At 34.7% G+C, this 22,271-nt stretch overlaps 1 protein-coding gene across 3 annotated transcripts in view; it reads right to left on the bottom strand.

The window, feature by feature from the left end:
- LRBA (LPS responsive beige-like anchor protein) overlaps positions 1-22,271 on the bottom strand; it is a 409,112-nt gene that overhangs the window by 319,867 nt on the left and 66,974 nt on the right. For all 3 annotated transcript variants that reach the window (XM_063310174.1, XM_063310176.1, XM_063310175.1), the window contains exons 22-29: positions 9,858-10,856; positions 8,976-9,151; positions 7,635-7,788; positions 5,860-6,040; positions 4,491-4,621; positions 3,659-3,766; positions 2,533-2,671; positions 561-1,008 (exon numbers count right to left, since the gene is read on the bottom strand). In XM_063310174.1, coding sequence (XP_063166244.1) covers positions 561-1,008; positions 2,533-2,671; positions 3,659-3,766; positions 4,491-4,621; positions 5,860-6,040; positions 7,635-7,788; positions 8,976-9,151; positions 9,858-10,856 — 2,336 coding nt within the window. The remainder of the gene's footprint in view (positions 1-560; positions 1,009-2,532; positions 2,672-3,658; positions 3,767-4,490; positions 4,622-5,859; positions 6,041-7,634; positions 7,789-8,975; positions 9,152-9,857; positions 10,857-22,271) is intronic.

Raw genomic sequence — 22,271 nt, 5'->3', positions numbered from 1 at the left:
TCCTTTATGTCCATTATTTTGTCCCCTTAAAACAGCAACAATACATATTTTTACTTATGTCTTTTCATTCTGCATTTGTTGCCTCTAATGCAAAAAGTCTTCAACACATCACAAAGCAATCCTGAAAAAAAATGGAACTGATGCTGACTTTCCTTTCTTTGATCTACAAAAGCTTGCTTTTTTAATTTTTATTTTCTCTAGCTCAAAATTTTACCACCATGGCTAAATAATTTCAACATCACAATATGAAATCTCAATCCAACTGATTTTTACCATGTTATTCTTCTCATAGTTTTATTTAGAAGTTGTAAAGTCAATTGTTTAAGTATACCCTGATCCTAAAATTATTGTTTAAATAGTCTACACCATGCAGCACAATTGCAAATTAATGTCATACCTTAAAACACTTTTATGTGTTTTATCTTTACATTATACGTTTAGATGTATTCAGAGCAGAATTATACTTATGTGTATGCAGTTTTAAGCAAAATACTAAAAGAATTCTTTTTAAAAAAACCTCACAAATCATTTTATATAGATCAAGGTTTAATCATTCTTACCTGTCAAAAGACTGAAACTGCATTGGTTGTGCAGTGGCACCATCACCAAGGACTCCAAGAAAAACAGGTGGAAGAACAGTAGGGTCCACTGTGGCTCCCTCTGCAGGAGCACTGACCAAACTTCTTAGAATGTCTTTCACATTGACGTTTTTTGCAGTTTGCACAGAGGATGCAGTTTTACCATCTACCTCACTATGTACTTCATTTCTGTTTTCTTGAGATTTATTAACTTCTGAAGAAAGTGTACACAGTATTTCACTGATTGCATCTGGACCTGTACTTATACTCTGTCTTTCTGGTTCAGTAACCGCCTCAGAATTGTGTCCTGATCCAGAATGTGCTTCCTCCTCAATTCTCGAATCCCTTCTTTGTGGAGACATCACACTTTCTGACTCCTCAGCAGGTTCCTGACTTAAAGTGGTAATAGCTTCAGGTTGTTTTTCCTCATCTTGAGACATATATAAAGGTATAGCATAAAATATCAGAATTACCTTGATGAGATTATTTTATACAGAAATGCTGTCTTAATAAAAATTAAAATAAATATGTGTTCTTAAAAATTCCAATTCTAGACTAATTAAACTTGCATTATATTTATAGTACTTATGACGTCTTTTCACTTAGTCATCAGATATTAGGGCTGAAAAGGAACTGGTTGGGTAGATAGGCTACAGCTTGTCAAACAAGAACACAGTGAATCCAGAAAACAAATAAGGCTATAATGCAAAATTTCTCAATCTTGGCAACTTTAAGATGTCTGGACTTCAACCTCCAGAATTCCAAAGCCAGCCACATCTTAAAGTTGCCAAGGTTGAGAAACACTGCTATACTGTATAGAATATCATGGCCTTCTGTAACTGGTGGAAAATAGCTCCAGATCCAATGTTGCTATTATTTTAATGTTAATTTCCAGTAAAACCAACCTATCTGGGAAGTAAGTGGATGGCTTCTATATCTCTTTCCTGCCGTCTAGTAGTTATCTGGAACTTTGCAACCTTGAACTTTCCAGTCATACAAGTCATACAAGCAAAAATGGCAGGACTCTTTACCTGTTAATAAATCAATGCACTAACTTCTCTATTCCCAACTATTTATCTATTTGACATGATCAATTTATCCCTCCCTACAGGGTTGCACTTGGACTAAGACTGCATTTCTTAAAATGTGATTATTATTTATATCAATGTATTAGCATAAAGTACCATCCAATTAACTTCTGAAGGATATTAATCCCATTTTATGTTTACCATTAATATAATTTTTTTAACCTATTGAATTGTATAAAGCCAACAAAATATTAAAAAATAATGTTCTGGGCAGTAAGCAAAACCTTGTTTGAAAAATAAATTTTGCATGATTGGTTCCAAGAACCCCTCAGGACTAGTAAACTAACTCCGTATTTAAAAGTAATGATCAGAAGAAGTTTTTAACATCAGTTTTCAAGTGGCAGGTTAAATGTAATAAATCTTTCAATTCATATTTTTTAAAGTACACATTATATGAAAGTGTCGTTATTAATCACATTTTTCATAATCAAAACCAGTATCATAGGTCATGTAAACAAATCAATGAATTATCCAGAATGTTGATAAAGATTATTTTGAATAGAACCTAATCTAAAAATAAAAATATTCACCATTATGCACCCAAATAATATAAATGAATAGCAACATCCTATATATCTGTCAAACATACGCTGTAATTTGGATGTATTTACTGAAAAGTAGTTTGCACTCCATGATCTATATGGCCTGCTCCAAACCTGTGATTTATAACAGTATTTTCCAACCTTAGAAAGTTTAAGATGTGTGGACTTCAACTCCTAGTTTGAATTCTCCAAACAGCATGGCAAATGGTAAGAATTCCAGGAATTGAAGTCACATGTCTTAAAGTTGCTGAGATTTATAATTTTATGGATGTCCTGCTCTGATCAATAAAGTTTATTTCCAGGTAAGTAACCTACATTACCAACCTATTTTGGGTGACTGAGCAGGTTGAAATTGCCTCCGTTCATCCTGTGGTTCCAAGATATCTCTGTATTTTGATACCATGAGTACAGAGATAAAATATACTACAGCCAAAGCCAAGAACTGTGCCTGTTTACTGTCCTCCTGAAAAACAAATCATTTTATCATATTACACTATGGACTATATTACACACTACTGCCACAAAATAATTTCCTCAAACTATAGGAAAAAAATCTACTGGGATTTATTAGGGCTGTGTGAATCACTTAGACTGACACTTTGGGAAGCAAAGTATCTCTTCAAATCTGCTGCTCAAGACATCGGGGTACCATGTATCTTTAAAAGAACCTTACCGCAGCTGTTTCAAAGAGCTTCCTACAAAGTCTTAGCATGAGTATGCAAGCACAGAAGACTCTTTATCCAGGGCTGCTGCCAAAAATAAGTAGAGAGGCTCCCAGATTCTTCAGGAGAACATGATGCCACAACGTTGATAGCTGTGGAGTTTATAGGAGCACTTTTATAATTTGCTGAAGCATCTCTGGAACACTCTGCATTGTACTCATTTAATATTAGCACTAAATCCTGATCTTTGCAAATCGCATATGTAGATAAAGTAGCAGAACATTTTGGTTCATAATTTTGAATATTCTGTTACACAGAAGACTTCCTCCCATGAAGAAAAATTCTAATCTAGGCATCTGATATTATTCTAGTTTTATATTTGAATGAAGTAAAAAACCTGCAGCTTCAGAATTCTTCTACCCCATTCTATTCATGTGTCTGGCTACATAAGAGAAATTATTTAGATTTATTCCAGTCCTGGTGTGTAAACGGAGAGAGCTTAGGTTGTCCTGATGGCTGAACTACTCTAGGAACACAGTGCCAATGTTCTGGGCATATAACTCACACTCTCATTTCAAGAAAAAAAGAGTGAGTAGTATTCATAAAATTGAAAGCACCTGCAGGAACAACTTTTATGACCCCCGTTTAAAATTTTACAATTACAATTTACCCCATTTTACAAGTCTTGTAAACACACTGTTAGATTTTGGTACCATGGGATGCTGCATAAGGTTAATAGCTATAGATGATTTTTTTAAAAAAGCATATTAAGTAGAAAATTTGCTCACTATATCTCTGAATACCACTGCACGGAGTCGATTAATATCCATATCCTGTAGAAGTCTGTCAATATCTCTTATTGGAGAAATCCCTCCAGTCACAATATCAACTGGACTCTGTTCAAAAGAAAACAGGGTATTATTTAATTTTGAAGAACACCGTAGAACTATCACACCTATACCTGATGAAAAATCAGTTGCATCATAGCTTTTCAAAACATTTATATAGGGTTTGAAATATAAAATAAAACTGTGGAAAGTAGCTAGAAGTATTTAGGACTTATATTTAGTTCATCTTTCTTCCTGAGAAGTGACAGCATTTATTTGTGGAACTGTTATATATATATATCTAACTTAAGATAAACGTTCATATAATTAAAGAACCATACTTGTGTCTCTAATGACTACATTAGTATAAAAAAGCCATATAAACTTATTCATCAGGTTATAAAAAAGGTAAAGATTCCCGTTTAGTCGTGTCTAATGACACACTAGGGGGCAGTGCTTATCTCCGTTTCCATGGCCAAAAAGCCAGCGTTGTCTAAGGACACTTCCACATCACGTGGCCAGCATGACAATCACAGAAATGGTGTTACCTTCCTGCCGAAGTGGTACCTATTTATCTACTCGCATTTGCATGCTTTCGAACTGCTAGGTTGGCAAAAGCTGGGGCGAGTGTGGGAGCTCACTCTGTCGTGTGGCACTCAGCTCTCAAACTGCCAAACTTGCAACATTCCGGTCAAGCCTGATGTCTTAACCACTGAGCCACCACGCCCCCTTCATCAGGTTAGAGAGAGACAACAGTAACATTTCCCTGCATTGATTTAAAAAAAACACTTACCTTTGCTCCAGTCCGTCCTGCTGCTATAAGGCTTTGTATTGTTTTCTGATGCTTAACATTTTCTCCACTAGACTTCATTAAGACATGCTGCTGCTGACATTCCAAACAATTTCTGACAGCTATTGCACATACTAAAATGAAAGGATATATTTTAAGGACTGCTGAACTTTAGAGATTTCAATCTTCAAGTAAACTTAACTAACCTAAAGATAAAGGCATATATCTCATAACAAGCAGAATTTGGTTTATAATCCAAAGGACAATCAATTTTTTTTAAAAATTAAGTTTTATTAAGATGTATTATTTTTCAGTTTGTGTGACATTTCACTTACCTTTTTTAATCACAGTGAGATGCACCAAACATTCACTGTTGCTGCAATCTGATTCCAGAAATGCCTCATTTACCTCCACAGTACTCCAAAGGTGAGTGATCTATTTTTGGACTGGATTGTTCAGACCAAAAGTGGTTTCTGATGTTAGAGACATAATATTGTCATGAAACATCTAGAACACCACATGGTTCTGAACCACCTAGTTGCAGAAATATATGAACCATCCCTAGAACATTGTGATTGGATATTCTAGAATGCTTTGTACATAAGATTCAAGAATTTTCCATTCCTTCTAGAAAGGAAGTAATAATTCCTTTTCTACTCTGCAGGACATTTTGCCTATTAGAAAACTTATAGCAATGTTTGGAGACTTCTTTAACACAGAATGGGAGATGGAGGCATAGAAGCCTACAAAGGGAATTTCTGAAAAATTGCCTCTCCTTCCTTCTTTCCCTCCCTACCCACCTATTTGTTGGATCTTAGTTGTTTCTGGCTATACAAGGTTAATTTGGATTAAGCATAATATGCATATTATCTTGTCATTCTTAAATATAATTTGGAAGAGGTCATCACTATGCCAATTTCCTCCAATTTTCCTCTCTGGAAAACACATTTAATAATCTTATCTGTAGAATGAACCAAAATGTTTTACCCATATTCTGTAAAGGTAAATCTTCATCGTAAGATGTGACAATATAAAAGTCGAATTAAGAGTTCCTGGATCCTTATGTGTGATGCATGTGTATGCCTGCATATATTAGATTTTAAATCTGCATCAAAATCTAAACTAAACTACTCTATTATAATCTCTCTTGCCTTTGGTTTCAAGTCATACTATAGTCTCATAATAAAGAATTTGGAATTCATTTAAGTTTAGATCATGCTTCTTTCTCCAAACAGCCTTTTTTTATAAATAGCCTCCAGATCTCTGGATAGGCAGAGGAGCATGGTAAGTTTGATGACAGGAATTTTGAATATATTTAAGATAATTTATCAAAAACCAAAACCATTTCAGTACTAGACAACTATTTGCTTACCAAGTCGAAGACACTGTCGTAAAATTCCACCAGATGACATATTTTTCTCTGACTCAATTTCAGTAAATCCAAGGGAACTTGCAAAGATTAATACATCCACAAGGCTAATTAACCTTTGAAGGAATGCTATGGAAGCTTCCACTGACAGTCCTTGAGTTGGCTCAATACTTTCCAATTCATGCTGGAAAATTGAAAACATGTTTTATTTCTATGTACTTCCCTAAATTACTATAGCCCAATGTGTATTCTGGATGTATGTACAGGTAGACCTTGTTAGCAACTGCCTCAGGCAGCAACCATTCAAAGTTACCACAGTAATGAAAAGTAACTTTGGAATCAATGCCCACATTTATGACTTTCACAGCATCTCTGTTGCTTTTTCACCATTAAAGTCAGTTAGGACATGTCCTATGCTTGATTAGTTTTTTTTTTCTTCCCCCCGCTCACAGAGCTGAGAGATTGCCTAAACAAGCAATCTCTTCCAGAGCTGCTTTTCTCCACAGCACAGCACTTCCCCAAAAGGCACTAACTGCAAGCTAAGAACCTCAGCTCTGTGACCTTAATTAGCCGGTTCACAGCAGCTGCCTGTAACTGACAAGACTTTTATTATTTTCACATCTTCAGCTTTTATTTGCCTCCTAAGTAGTTCAGGGCTGGGAGCCGCAAGGACGCTAGGCAAACAGCCAGTGCTAGTGCATTCCTTTTAATGTGCATTCCCCATTGTGTGCCCGCTTACTCTCTTGTAATCCCTTCCTTTCCAATGAATGTAAATACAAACAATTCCTTTCTTTCTAATTATCCCAGCACCAGGGTGAGCATTCAAAAGGGTGGGGGAGTGGGGAAAAAGGAAAGTTGAAGTAAAATCGTAAGCAGAGTCACGATCGCATGATTTTCCAGTTAGCACCCATGTCACTTAGTGACCACACTGCTGGTCCCATTTGTGGTCGCTAAATGAGGACTGCCTGTATACATATCCGTCCCACCCAGCCAGGCAGAGAGGGCATGTTACGAACCCTGTCCATGAGGGATTGGCGATTGGCAGAGTCCAGGAGGAGGGTGTTCTCTGCCGTGGCACCCACCCTTTGGAACAAGCTATCCATGAAGGTAGACAGGCCCCCACTTTCCCAGCCTTTCAGAAGGGAGTAAAGACATGATTATGCCACCTGGTCTGGGATGGGAGGGGGGACAGCTATTCATGGGGGTGGTTGGCCCCATGACAGCACCAAGGATAAGATCTTATTTCCCATCTTGAATTTTATATTTTACTTTTTGTATTCTGTATTTGTATTTGTAAGTATTTATATTTATAGTTATATTGAATTGTTTTTAGCGATTTGCCATTTTTATTATTTGTAAGCCGCCCAGAGTTGTTGTACACGAGATGGGCGGCAGAGAAATTTAATAAATAAATAAATGCATGGAATTGATGTTTGAAATGTCTGATTTATTTGTCCAATAATACAATATATAATGACAATATAAATAATGAACACTGGTTCCAAGTAATTATTAATGGAACAGGATGCCTTCTTTATTTTCCCCATTTTAAGAAATGAGGTAGATAATGACTGAAGAGAGTTGTTCAACAGTAACATATTTGCTTATATTTATTTGGTGCATATTCTGCTAAAAGTCAACTAAAAATTTTAATATTTTCTTAGTGTTTTGACAGTTAACTGTTTCGTAGTTTAGTTTCATAATTCTTAGTTTAGTAAAATTCAATGCACAAGGAAAAGCACACAAAACACTTATGTATTGGAAACTGAATTTCTTACTGTAGCAGATGTAGCAGCCGAAAGCAAAGGTAATATGCCACCACAAGCCATAATCATATTATCCATCACTTGAGAGATGAGATGAATTGTGTTATGTACAAAGATGACATTATCACTGCTATTCACGAAGTCCATCACAGTCTTGGTAGAATGACTGCTCCAAAATAAAATACACAGGATACGTGTAATTTCTGTTGCAGTGTTATAAAATACTTATTTATTACAGTATTATTTACTTACGTCAACCAAAAATTTCTCCTGCAGTCAAGAATCACGTATCAGCATCCTAAACTGCAGTATACAGTACCTTCATCTTGACCTGAAAATGCCCTCTCCTTATTCTTCTAATCTTCTCCAGAACACAGACTGGAAACTGTGTCTAAGTGTGTGGTGTATAATTATTTATTATTATGAACTCTTATTATCTAATGCAGCAAAGGACACTGTACAAATCATCAGAATAAGTTTCCCTTGAGATATAAACTAGATCTGAAGCCTCTTAAGAGGAAACTAGTATCTTACAAAGATATTGCACACTTCCCTTTCTAAGCAAAAAGGAATTTTAAAAATAGAAAGCATAAAGAAATTCATTTCTTTTTACAACAAATAAATGCAAGAGGTTCCTTCTATTGCTTGGGCTTTCAACCAAAGAATTCATTGCATATGTGATTTAGTACATTTTCAGTTTGGTCAATCAATAGACTAAAATTGATGAGCTGGGCAAGTTCAGATTAGACAGGCAATAGTCCTTTCTATTCACCTCTAGACTGCACAAGATCATTTTCTAATATTTGATTCTGCTTTTTAAATAACACCCTTATGCTCAAGGGAACCTCTTGTGCACAGCAACTTCTTTTCAGTAATCCTGGATGTTGCTGAACCTTACTTTAAAAAAGCAACCACAGAGTTTCAGTAAAGCACCAAAGCAGTAGAATAGGTTGAAAGAAAAAACAGTGTACAGAGTTGGCTGGGTTTTGGAGAGGCATTATTTTCCTGTTCAAGTCAAGAAAAACCACAAGGGTGGGGGGGAAAAACATATAAAAAGAGTATATTTTTTATGCAATGCAGTTCTTAATCCTAAACAATCCTTGTACTCTAAGAAAACAGAATTCAACCAAGAGACATTTAAAAGGAAAAAAGATTTGGCATGAGCAGCATTTCAGAAAATGCTAATATGCAACTTTGCAATGCAAGGCTCCAATTCAGCTTTGACAACTCAGTTATATATTACAGTTCATCCACTTAAAAATATAATTCAACTTATTTTTTCTAATTAGGATACAGTTTTATAGATTTTGCTTACACTATGTAAACTCCCTAAGATTTCATAGATGGCATTACCTTCTCCACATCTGTACATCTGTTTCAATTGAAAAGAGCAGATCTGTAAGTAAGCGCTGATGCATTTGAGACCATCGGAATTCAGGGATACGGAACATGGTAGATCTAGAATCCCTTCTCTGCCCATCTGCAGCAGTTCCTACATTTTGATCTGATGAATCACATTGCCTAGATGTCTTTACAAACAATATAGATATAAATATAGATGTAGATATAAGTCAAGCTAAAGATCAAATTGAAAATTTCATCTCAGCCTTAGCAGATATCTAATCCCAGGAAAAGCTGTTCATACTCTAAAAGGTATGATATAGTTGATACTAATTTTATAAAGTCATTATTATTTGAAACTATGCTTTAAAATGGCAAGCAATCATACCAATTCTATATACTACTTAGCAACTATGCCACCATCTCTGCCAGCCAAGGTAAGAATAAGCAGCAGCTAGACCTTACCACATAGGGTGCATATATTGCTGCTGCCTGTGATTTTCCTCCTTTGAGGAAGTGTGATGTAACTTGATGGTTATCCACTGGAAGGTATTTCTGCAGGAGGGAAGCACTTAGGTACATCACTTTAATTAGGAATAATGCATAAGTGATGCACATCTTAAATACATTCTAGTTTTAAATTATTAAAAATTTATACAGAAAATTATGCAACACTTTATTCTCAGCTTTATAATATTTGCAGTTAAACCACCTATCTAGATCACTACAAATCTATTAGCATTATTAACTATAATTGCAATAAAAAGTTAGCTACGTAGACAGTCATTCTCTCTCTCCCACACACACACACACACATACAGACACACACACACTTATGCTCTCTACTAAACATTTTAAAATTACTTAAATAGATAGAAGTAGTGTAAAACCTACCTCAGGAATGGCTCTGGGAGGCTGATTTACTTCTGGATTTGCATGGGGTTTTAATTCTAATCTTTCAGTATCTGATGCAATGCTGGAAACATCAAGTCTGGCAATTTTCTTATCTGAAGCAATTAATGTTTCTGAAGTCTGTGGTTGCATGTTATCTACAATTGCCTTGGTTGGGGGTTGATTAGTATTTTTGTCATCAGTGTTATTCTCAGTGTCTGAATTTGACTGAGCTCTGTTTATTTCAGGACCACCAATTTCTGGCAAGCAATCCTGCTGTTCTGTTTCCACTGATCTTTCAACAGTTTTAGGTACATCTATTGAAACAGGTCCTTTTGAGGAAGCAGCATGCTGCTGTACATCTAACATTACCTGGCTATCACACAAAGCATGTTCCTCATTGGGTTTTGGAACACATTCTTCTGATGTAAGTGCCAGATTAGTCTCCTCTTTTAAATCAACAAAATCTTCATCCTCTTCCACACATACTTCTGGTGTTACGTTTTCTAAAATTTCTGGGCTTTCTAATGTTTCTTCAACAATGTTTTCTAAAGTTGATTGTGCATCAGTGGTAGTTACTTCTTTTTCCTCATGGTTTATTCCAGTAATTTCAACAGTAGATTCTGAACTCTGTTTTGTCACTTGAGCTTGTAGACGAAGTTCTAAACCAGGTGTTTTATTTAAATCAAGAGTTTTCTGAACATTTTCTATTTCGGTTTTTTCTTTGTTTGTTTCTGACTTACTGCGTTCTTCAAAATCAGATAATCTGCTTTCATCCCTCAAAATCCTGTTTTTCATGCTACTATTGTCAACATCAACTGTCAAAGTATCAGCTTCTTTTATTTCAAGACGATGGAGCTTCTCAGTAACTTCAGCATCTTTACTAATACCTGAGATAGTTCTAAGAATGGATGATGGACCAGCACTGCAACCTTCATCTCCTTTCTCTTCGTATTCCCTGAACATCCGAGAAAGGTTCTGTTTATGTATTTCAAAAGTTACCTTTTTAAAACAGAACAGTGAAAATTGTTTAAATTTGTAAATATTTAATGTTTAAGTCTTGCTAAATCTGCTATACATTTCCCCCCATATATACAGATGTTTGCACAGTAATTGTAAATATATGTAATTATCACAGAATCCACACAGAGCAGTTAGATAGCAATTAGTATAATTCAGTCTGGTTTTAATGGAGTGGGTTTCTGGGTTTCATGGATATGTTGTAAGCTACCTGAAGTCCATGTGTAGTTGGCAAAATAAAAATATTTTAATAAATAAATAAATCCACCTCACTGTTTAGACTGAACACCTAATTATTATTTTCGTACATAGTTAGTTATCTCAGATTTAACCAGTTTTCAATTCTAGAAGCATTGGGTTGGAAAGGAAAAAAACTATATATCATGCCTCAGCCAGCCACATCTCCACACCTACTTATATGCATATTGTCCTATAGTGCCTTACTTTACATAAGTTGTAGGGAAAATAGGGAAATGATTTTAATATTAATCCATTTAGTTAGCTCCAATTGTATTGTTCCCTAAAGTGAAATTGAGATTATTTCATGGTCAAGGCACTGCCCATATGATTGGTATCTGATGGGATTGTTAAGAGGTGGAACACCATTATTAGATTATACAGCAAAGAAAAAAGGAGGAAGAGGTTGAGGCAAATCGGACTCAGAGGAACCACATCTTAGTACTAGAGACATAATACAACATGGCCTGCTGTTGCTGCTGACATTTCATCTATGGATACTGAGCACCTAGTCTACAAGCACATTGTTACTGTCACACCAAAGCCAGAGAGATAAACATCAGGTTGTGTGATAGCATATTAGGCAGGACAGACTATATTTGTGAGTAAGTTGCTACTCCAGAATACTTCCATTTTTGCAATCAAGAGCTGACTAGCCCCATCGCTGCTCAGACAGAGATCCAAGAGTCTAGTATACATACTATATATTCTTTAATTTCCAATATACAGTTTTTATCTGAGAAAAATCAGGTATAGGAACTACTTCTGGGATAGCCTGGCCTTGTATAAATTCTCATGCCGAAAACATGTCTGCGTTCCTGCTAACTTCAAGCCATTGTCCATGCCTGACAACACCCCCTAAAAACAGAACAGTTAGAATCATTTTAATTTGTAAATCTTTAAAGTTTACTTCTTGTTAAATTTGCTATACACTGTGTTCCTGCCACAGAATCCAGACCATTTGTAAGGAACTTTATGGAACTTGAGCCTTGGACTGCTCTGAATTAAGTCTTTGCCTATCAAGGTCACCATGGATGCCTTTGCTGATATCATCCTTGGACGGTTAATTTGTTTGTGGACAGGACAATTTGTAATGTTAAAAATTCATGAGAAACAAATTTTGCCCTGTCGCTGGGAATCAGAATGTATACCATTTTGTAAGAAAGGTTTCCAGGCATATAACTTTCCAATGATCTGCTATCTGCCCAAAACTTAGTTGATATCAAGTAATATTAGCTCTCTCTTTCACTATAACATTCTTACTGATTAGCCATTATCTTATATATAGCAAATTCTATATGGATCAACATTGTAAGATACAAATTAAAATAGAAGGGTATTTTTCTACTCAGGTTATTTAACATATACCTATCATGTTTAATTTTATATATAATTTGAACTTCCACACTGCTCTCTTCAGCCAACAAGTAGGACATAAAATATTGTTAAGGCAGCGGGGAGAATATTCCTGAGAAGAATTTGAGTTGCCGATGTTTTAATTCCATCATCCTCATCAGAGAAAACAGAAGGAATGAAAGGTAAAATAAAACCTCCAGCGGTCCTAATTTCAGTGTAAGACAACAGCTGTTTCTGAACCAAAAGTGAATCAGTATTTTCCTCCTAGTTGCTATCACGCATTTTTCCATTTTGTTCACTCTTTCTTATCTATGTCAGCAATATATTTTTTTCATTCATCTTGACAAAGGTGCAATGAACTGAGAGATATATAGCTCAATTTTTAAAGATTCATTTCCCAAAGAGCTAACCTAAGCCCTGTAGAGTTTTTTATCACCTAACTTGGTATCTGGAGCCTTAAATATTCCCTTAGGCAAACGAGTTTCAGGGCAGTAAGCTTTGACAAGGAAATTCATGGACACCTTCTCATTCAGTAACAAGGTACATATTCTATCTGGAATTTCTGTAAAATGGTATTTGTCTAATGGATATATGAAACAGGAACACGTAACAAGTTAAAACTTGCATCATTTTTGTAAAACCAGCATTTTATTAGTAGAAGTATATGCAGCATGCAAAATTTATTTTTTCTTCAGAATACTTATAAAATGGACAAAATGGCAAGGTGTTTATAATTAATTGGGATTAAAATATATATTATTTTTATAAATGTATTATACAATCTCGAGTCCAGTTTTCCATGAAAAATTCTCAAGGTACAGTATAATATTCAAAGCAAATGGGGTCATAGCAAACGGCTTATACTCAAACTACTGATCTTTTATCTAGTACCTCTATCCTGAACAGCAATGGCTACAAAATCAGATTTTATATACTGTAAATGTCTTGTTACAGTTGCTTCATCAATATTTGCAGCCAACAGATTGTGACCATTGTCTTTGAAATTGCCTTCCAGCCACTGGCTGCATATTTACTGTGCAGTAGAAATGTTGGAAGCCTTCACTGCATGGTATTTCAGACAGGAATTGAAATATTGTGAAAATGAGTTGAAAGCAGTACCTTGGAGAACTATCTGGAAGATATGCTTCTCTAGGGGTGTGATCTTTGCCACTGCATGTTGTCCTCTAGAACTCGCTACCTCTGATAACTACATGATACTCTACAACTTAAGAGGAGAATCACTGACTTTCAAAATTCAAAGATGTATTGCCACAGTGCTCTCCAGAATTCCAGAACACATAAGAGAGGCCAATTATTCAATTCTTCAAATAAAGTAATTTCTAATCCATAAAAGTCTATGCTACAGTTCATCACTACATGAGACTAGCCTGTTTTTAGTGTTTATACAAATCAACAAATGAGATACAGTACTTGTTAAATTTCTAGCCACCGGAAGACATTCTGCTAGTTATTTAAAAATACGAAACCTGTTCAGTGGTCCTGGCATCTACTGAAAATGATTTATATTGCATATTGAGTTCTTAAGGAGCAGAGAGACGGATGTTTGTTATTCACATCAGTAAAGAAATAAGGTAAATAATATACTTAAATTTTGAGCCAAGACAATTGGATAGATATCACCCATTGTTTCACACAAAAAATATTTTTTGTTTATTGCTTTAAAACCAAAGGAAAATTAGTGGTTTTAATCATTAGCATTAGATCCTGGTCCCTAATACCATTCAATCTGAGCATGACATGAATTCGTTTACTGTAACCTTGCAACAACAACTTGAAAGCTATTATGTTAGCCAGGGGAATTTTACATGTACCTTATCTTTAATTTTATATTTCCCTTTAGGTATTTGCAAATGTGCAACTGATAATTCAGAATTAATTACTAGGTATTGCTTTAAATTAGCAAGCTAAAAGGCCATTCATTAATCTTCACAATCATGTGATACCTAATCTATAGCCATTTGCAACATTTGGAAAGCTCCTCTATGCACTACCAGTTAGGACAGTTTCAAGCTAATAAGTACAAGATTCCCCTCTGCCATTAATTTTAACTTAATTTGACATGCAGCACTCACTAATTGCTAGACAGAAAGATTAGAACGTACTACAAAAAGCCTATGATGATATATTTGGCACTAGATCACAGTATGACATGATGAAAAGTTAGCTGTTTATGAAGATTAGCTTTTGTTATTCACTGCATCTTTAGTATATATCACACCAAAGATGATGTCAAGATTCAAGGTGAAAGGAGACTGGCCGTTCACTTAAGCAAAGTAACATTTGTTTTGGTTTTTTTGTTTTAATTTTTACAAGTTTTACTGGAAATTAACATGTCCTACAAAACTCCATCAATAAGCTGTTCATAATTCCAGCAAATGTTTCTATTTTTTTATCTTAATGAGAGCTTTATTGACCTGTTTTTCCACCCTCCTAGGAGCAATACTAACAGTTCAGGCCTGGAAACTCTCCACACCATTCAGAAAACAAATCAAATTTGACTGCAGGCACCAATACCTGCTGATATCAATCCCAAGGAAATGAATCAGTCAAAAAGAAACTGAGGTCCTGTATACACAAAAGCTTGGCATTTTCCCCAACATAACAAATCATTTAGCAGCCATACTGGCAAGCATCTTATTATACAAATCAAAAGACTGTATTAAGTCCCAGCATTGAATTTAACTGTCCGAAAAAAAGAAGTTATGTTTATCATTATTGTAAAATATTTAAAATGGCAAGATTAGTTGTATCATTTTTAAGATGTGTATTATATAATATGTTTTTCAAGATTATAAAACCTATCATATCTATCAGTTATGTTTTTTATAATCACTGAAATGATATATTCTGTAAATGCTGCCGAAGTAGTAAAATACAGGCAAACATTTGTATTTTAGTGATACTGTACTTCCACAATGTATTCCAACCCTGAGTTATATACGCTAACTTGAAAGTTAAACATGGATATAATGTCTAAGAAAAATCAAAAAGTCATGGACCACTAGTACTATTAATTAGTGTTTAAAACTTAAGTCTGAGAGTATATGATACAATAATCTAACAGAGGCTAAGCATATCTAAATCTAGTAATTGTCCAGATAAAAGTCCTGGGAACTCCATTTTTAGTATTATGTATTATGTTCCATTTTTTAAGAACTAGAATAGGTTTCCAGAAAAAAATAGGAGACTACAAAAAAATACTATGAGATACTGAGAGAAATGGGAACGTTCAGCCTTGAAAAGAAAAAACCCGGGGGTGTGTAGAGGGCTACAGTAGTACTCTTCTATTCTATTCTATGATTTTAAATATTTATTTATTATTTATTATTCAAATTTAATTACCACCCATCTCCCCCAAAAGAGGGAGTCTGGGCGGTTTACAATAAAATCAAACTACGACCATAAACGTTAAAATCTCATAAAAATCAAACACATTACAATTATAAAATGCAATAAATAAATATGAAATCCAAGAGGCTATAAAATTCCAGCTGGTGGGAGGGACTCTAGGGTGCGAACCACCCCCAAGAATGGTTACCCACTTTCCCACCTCAGGCGAGACGGATATATAAGAAGGTAGTGACCCATAGGAAGGATACAGAGTAGTAAATTTCAGTTACAGATTCTAGAGTATTAGAGAAATCTTCCTGGCGACAAAAGCATTAGCCATCAGGAAGTGCTGAGGTCTCTCTTCTTTTTTCTGGATATATTGAAGAAGAGGCAGCATTCTGACAGGTTAGCTTTAATTTGCATTCCTGCACTTAGAAGAGGATTGCACTCAGTGGCATAATACTGTGATTCTTTCAGTGTCCTGAGTGATAAAATCTAACTTCAATATACTCATTATATAACCTCAAAATATTATCATGATAAACATTTATGATCTTGTAATCTGAAATACTATTTTAGTTAAAACAGTATCTGCCATAGCACAGCATACCAAAAAACACTGCCCCAGACATTCACTGTGTAATAAATTGGATGAAAGTATATAGTCATATACTGTTTTTCTAGAACTTTCCAGATATAATTAAAAGCTCTAAAATACTGAATCACTTTTTACCATTTGCTGTAAGGTATTAATTATTGTTTATCCTGTATCCTGACTGTGTAGCATCTCTTGGTTGGTGGGATGCAAGCAATAATACATTGGCTTATAAGGCAGGTGTAGGAGGTTCTAACTTGCACAGAGTAGCATAATGGAGAAGAAATATAGTGTACATATGCTTCATTACAAATTATGTGACAAATTATGGCATTCAAAGCATAGATTCCCTGAAATTAGCATTTAGAAACTGACTAGCATCAGCATGCTTATGTAGAACAGGGCCTTCACTGAACTTGTAGAATATTAACCAAAGATACCAAAAATGACCAGTACCGTTAGCATGGAATGCTACATGTGGGCTAAGTACAACTAATTTTGGCAACCTAGTATACACCTTCTCTATTCCTACAGCCTGTGGCAGCAAGTTAGTATCATTGGCGAAGTAGTATCACACCCCAAACTGTAACATGACCTCACCCAGTGGATTCATATCCATGTTAGAGAGAAGGGAACAGTGGACTGAGTCCTGTGGCAACCCCGTTAAGACAGGGGCTGATAGACTGACCTCTTATCCCCATCACCATAGACTGAACCTGCCCACTGAGTAAGGAACAGAACCATTGTAAAACAATGCCTCCAATCTCCAATCCCTGCAGGCAGTCCGGTAAAATACCATGCTCAATGGTACTGAAAGCTACTGAGAGATATAAAAAGACTAAGAAAGCTGCACGGCCTCCATCCAAGTCATGACATATGTCATCTAGGAGAGCAACCAGTGCTGTTTCAATCCTATGTCCAAACTTGAATCCTAACTCAAATTATATGAAAGGGTCAAGAGGAAGGGGAAGACAGAGAAACTTATAGTTGGATGGAGGAGAAAGAAACCTTACATAAGAGGTGTCTAAAAACCAAAAATCTATATAGGGCCATGGTAGAAACAATGATGGTATATACAGATAGAAATAATAGGTATAGTAAATAGTACTGGGATAAAATAAATGAGATTAGATTTTTTTTTTTAATATTTCCTGCCTTGAATCTCTTTGTTACTATTCCTTTTGTGTGTGTGTGTGCTTTGCATGACACTGCTTCCTTGGAAAGAGTATGCTTATTAGCTTGTGATTCTAACAAAAGCAGCAATATGGCTTCTTATATGTCCGTGTACTGTGTTAGATACAAAAGAAAAAGATGGTGAAACTGGACAAAACAGGAATAGAGTTAATAGCTGATGCATCCCATCTACCAATGAGGCCAATTATTCTAGTGGAACAAGAATCTGCTATCTACAGAAGTCTGCTACCTATAGAACCTGGCATTTTCTACATGCAAAGTGTGTGGTCTACCTATGACTATGGTAGCTAACCCTTAAGGGAAGACTCAGCCTTTCCAGTATTCTTAACTCTTCTGTTTGTCCATTATACTGATCCTAAATTATGGGAGGGTTTTTTTGTTTGCTTTTGACAGAAGCCAAATTGTGTGGAGTTTTGCTTTTTGTTTTTACAAAGAGAGAGAAAGCATGCATACAAACAACTTCCTGAATTATAATGACTATAGTTCATTATATTGTGGGCACTTTTACAGAATGGCTATAGCAGAGGCAAGGAGTAGGGTTGCCCATCAACATAAGATGAAATAGGATATATTACTTGCTACACAATTACCCGACTGTTCTATGCTACCTCCTTACCTTCTAAAAGGTGTCAGAGTTTTGTGATCCTGTGTTGAAGGTAAGCACAAGTTTCGCCACATTACAAAAATCCCCCAAAGTAGCAAATTTACACTCATTTGGGGACTAGTCAAAGATACTTCTAGTCTTTGATGATCTAATTGAATATCAGATAATTTCTAGCAAATGCTATACTAGTATGGATTGAATGTTAAAAAATGATATGGTATATTGCAAGTTAGATATATTTCTACTAAATGTACAGCAAGGCTATTATTTCTCAGTTCTTGCCATGTAAGATGCTTAAATCTAAATATATATGATATATGAGTCCCCCGTTGGGGGAGATGGGTGGCAATATAAATTTAAATAATAAATAAATATACATATAAATGTTACACACACAACTGTTTTCCCTCAATGTATTACTTTTATATTATTTTTAATCAGCTGGCTCACATTCAGCAAACTTATGAAGGAAATTCAACATCAAGAATTGCTCACAGTAGCAATATTTTTCTAATATTTAAAAAAAATCTCTATTTTATACATACTAGTGATAAGGCCCTAAGATATTATTCTTTGTATTATTTAAACATTTGATTCTTTGGTTTCTTGAAAAAAATCAGTCTTTTCGTATCTCAGTTGCCTGTTCAGAATGTTTCTTTCTATAGTTACAATTATAGTTCAGTAGCTTCCTTGCACAACATCTTTCCACTGCACACACTTTACTAATTCTGTATTGTTTTTAATATCCACTTTAAGCATTGCTTCTAAATTTAAGGCTCTTATTTTGACTTTCTGTACTTTGACAGTTGTGATCTTTTATTAAATGTCTAATGATTTCTAGCCATTCCAGCCCAATACAACTGTAGGCCTGCCATTTTTACCTATACCTTCTATTTCTAGTCTTTTCTTCTGCTCCTCTCATATGCTTGAAGGTAATTCCCATGAAACAACAGCAATTTCTCAATGTATTTTTTCTTTAAACATACATAAAAACATATGTATATGTTTTCTTTCTTTTTCCCTTAGGTGCTTTTAACTAAAGTAGTAAGGACCTTTTGCAAATTATAGCTTAAGAGTCACCAGGGTATTTTTAGTGTGCTCTGTTATTTCTTTATTTTCTCACTCTATATTCTATGCTTCTCTTATTCTATTTAAAATTAATATTTTGTGTTTTACATTTTGACCAAACACTTGTTAGATAGCATAATTAAAATATATGGGTAGACAATCCAAAAATATAATTTTGATAATATAAGCCAACATATGAAGCAGGAACCTCTGATAATGTAGAATATTTAGGGGGAACCCTGCAGACACACTGATGGGTAAATGTATTTTCACCAGTCATGTGGTTAAGCCGCTATGTATACTGGATAGCTGTTTAAATCAAGAGTTATCTGTTAAATTCCAGATTTTTTCCATTGTCTTTCCAATCTTGTCCCAAAGTTTTATTCTTATTTTACAAGAGTGCTTTCCATGTTTTAAATTCTGAAGATCTATATGGATTCTAATCCTACTGCTTCTATTCAAGTTATTCCATTAGGGCAAGAACATCCCAGGCCTTCAAGGTCTGCCATTTTCAAGCTCTATGTGGCAAATCTACCCATTCCAAGATTCAGCTATCCTCCTCTTACACTTTCAGACTCTTTAATCTTTCCCCATAAATCAATCCTAGCCAACAAATCATTTTTGCTCGTCTTCTCTTTTCAATTTGTCTGCATCTGCAAGGCTGGGCAAGTCAAGCAAATAGCTATATAATTCAACTTAATTTTATGGACATCAGTTGTACTGAGTGATAATATCTGGCATCTTATTCAATCTTACACTTTTTTGATAACATTAAATAGAAAGCAAAAGTTTATTCCTTGTTTTAATTCATTGCATTTGAATTCCAAATTCTTTGTGGTTAAGTAATGTCTAAACATTCTGTAGGTGTAGACAAAAGTAAAATTACACGTGTCACAAATTACTGTATCAATAAGTATTTTAAATATATGCTGATACATCATTCAAATTGCAACTGAAAAGTAAATATAATTTATTTGCTTTGGGATTAATAAAAAAATAAATTATCCAGGTTGCTTTCAAAATATAGTTTCAGAAAATAAATTTCATCTTAAGATTTTGCAAGGATTTAGCAAAAGTAAAGAAGATGTAAACATGCTCAAAACTGAAGAAACCGTAGAAGGCTTTATCACAATAGGAATACAGCTAATATTTTGGGTCCTTTTGTGGTAAACTCTCCTTAGGACTATACACGATAAAAATATAATGAAAAGAGCAGAAAGGAGGAGGCAAGATATAAAAATACCGAACCTTTTTTTTTAATCAAAGCATTACAACAGTCTTTAGCTTTAATAGGATTATGTACACCTTCAAATCCTGAGAGCAAAAGGAGCCTATGTAGTGCAATTATGCCACAAAAGCCATCACTGCTTATAAAGCGTAGTACTGCAGTTCGAAAAGAGGCTACAGTGACAAACGGCTTCCCTGCTACAAAGGTGGCAGGAAATCTATCAAACTGGACAATAAAATTGCAATTGAGTTTCTTTGGCTTTTTATAGCGACTCCATGTATCTTGATGTGCAGCTCTGCAAAATCTATCCAATTTTGCAAACACTAGTTCTTTCTACACAAGCTCTTTACCAAAAGTAGAATTACACAATAGTGTATGAATAGGCAGTGGCTGATTCATAAATGAAATACAGCTAAACATATGAATTAAGGCACACAAAAACAATTTTTAAAAGGAATTTCTGTGACTTAGTTTAAGGAAATATTGTCTTACAAATTGAACATTTTGAAAACACTAAAAAAATACTTTGCTTATTCAAACTAACTTACACTTTCAGAAAATTCAGGATTCAATAACAGCCCTTTAATGCATTTAATTTTTTAAGAAAGAGTAAGTTTTGAGGATCCTTGTCTTCAGAACACTTACAGAGAGATTTAATTAAAACAGGTTATTTATTTTATTACTAATGTTTTTATGCTATTCTACCCCCAAAGGTCCAGAGTGGTATATAAAGAAAAACCAGAGGATGAGAAACAATATGACAATAATCAACAATATATGTTACAATTGCACTGACCAATGGGGTAGATAAATCTTATTTCATGCAGGTGGTTTGTCACAAGGATAATTAAAGTGAATTAACCTGAATTCAACAACATATGCGCACCTAACCCTTGCAATTGTAAGACAGAAATGGAAAACAGTGGCTGACCTAACTCAATCCTTAAAGAAACAATTGTATGTATATGAAAACTGACTGGACTAGCGGTTGAGACACCTTCACTTTTACTGTCATAAATTGACTGTGGGAAATTAACTCTGGCAACAAACCATTCACAAAGCAGCTGTCTGGCAATGGTTCTAATCTCCAGCAGATTTTTTGCCCTTAATTGTACCCACCATCACTTGGCCATCCCTCCTTACACTTTACACATGACTGGGGGCAAGCCTGGCTGAAAGTGGCATGCAGAGACTGAGTAACTACAAAAGAACATAAGAAACTAGTAGTAAAAATAGCAGTCTTAGCAAAAGCTAATTTTCATTATTTTATTGGAACTGAAGGACTGAAAAATTAAGAGTGATGAACTATAATTTACCATAATAATTTAACATGTCAGAATGAGAATATGTCGACTATCAAAATATATGTAATGCAGAAACGGAAAAGTGTTGTTTCTTACACCATACACATACACACACACAATGTTCTAGTTGACATTCATTCATATGACAAGACTATTTTTATACCAGGACAGTGCAGTCCAAGAAATTATGTCTAAAGTTAATAGCAATTTCAATATTTTTCTTCTTACAAATATCTATCAACTCATAACCAAATGGTCATGTTGATCCTGTATGAAAACCTTGAATTAACATTAAATTAATGTCAAGCGACTAATACTAAATTGAAAGTTATGGGTACTCATGTATTAATAGTGAAAAAATAGCTAAGTGATTAACAAGGTTCAAAACAGAATCTTTTTTCCCCTGAACAAAACAGGGGAAAAAAGCACAATAGAAAATATTTACTTAACTTCTGTATAA

This window comes from Candoia aspera, chromosome 8, assembly GCF_035149785.1.
Source record: "Candoia aspera isolate rCanAsp1 chromosome 8, rCanAsp1.hap2, whole genome shotgun sequence".
In the NCBI taxonomy this organism is placed as follows: domain Eukaryota; kingdom Metazoa; phylum Chordata; class Lepidosauria; order Squamata; family Boidae; genus Candoia; species Candoia aspera.
This window is presented reverse-complemented; position numbering and strand designations above follow the sequence as displayed.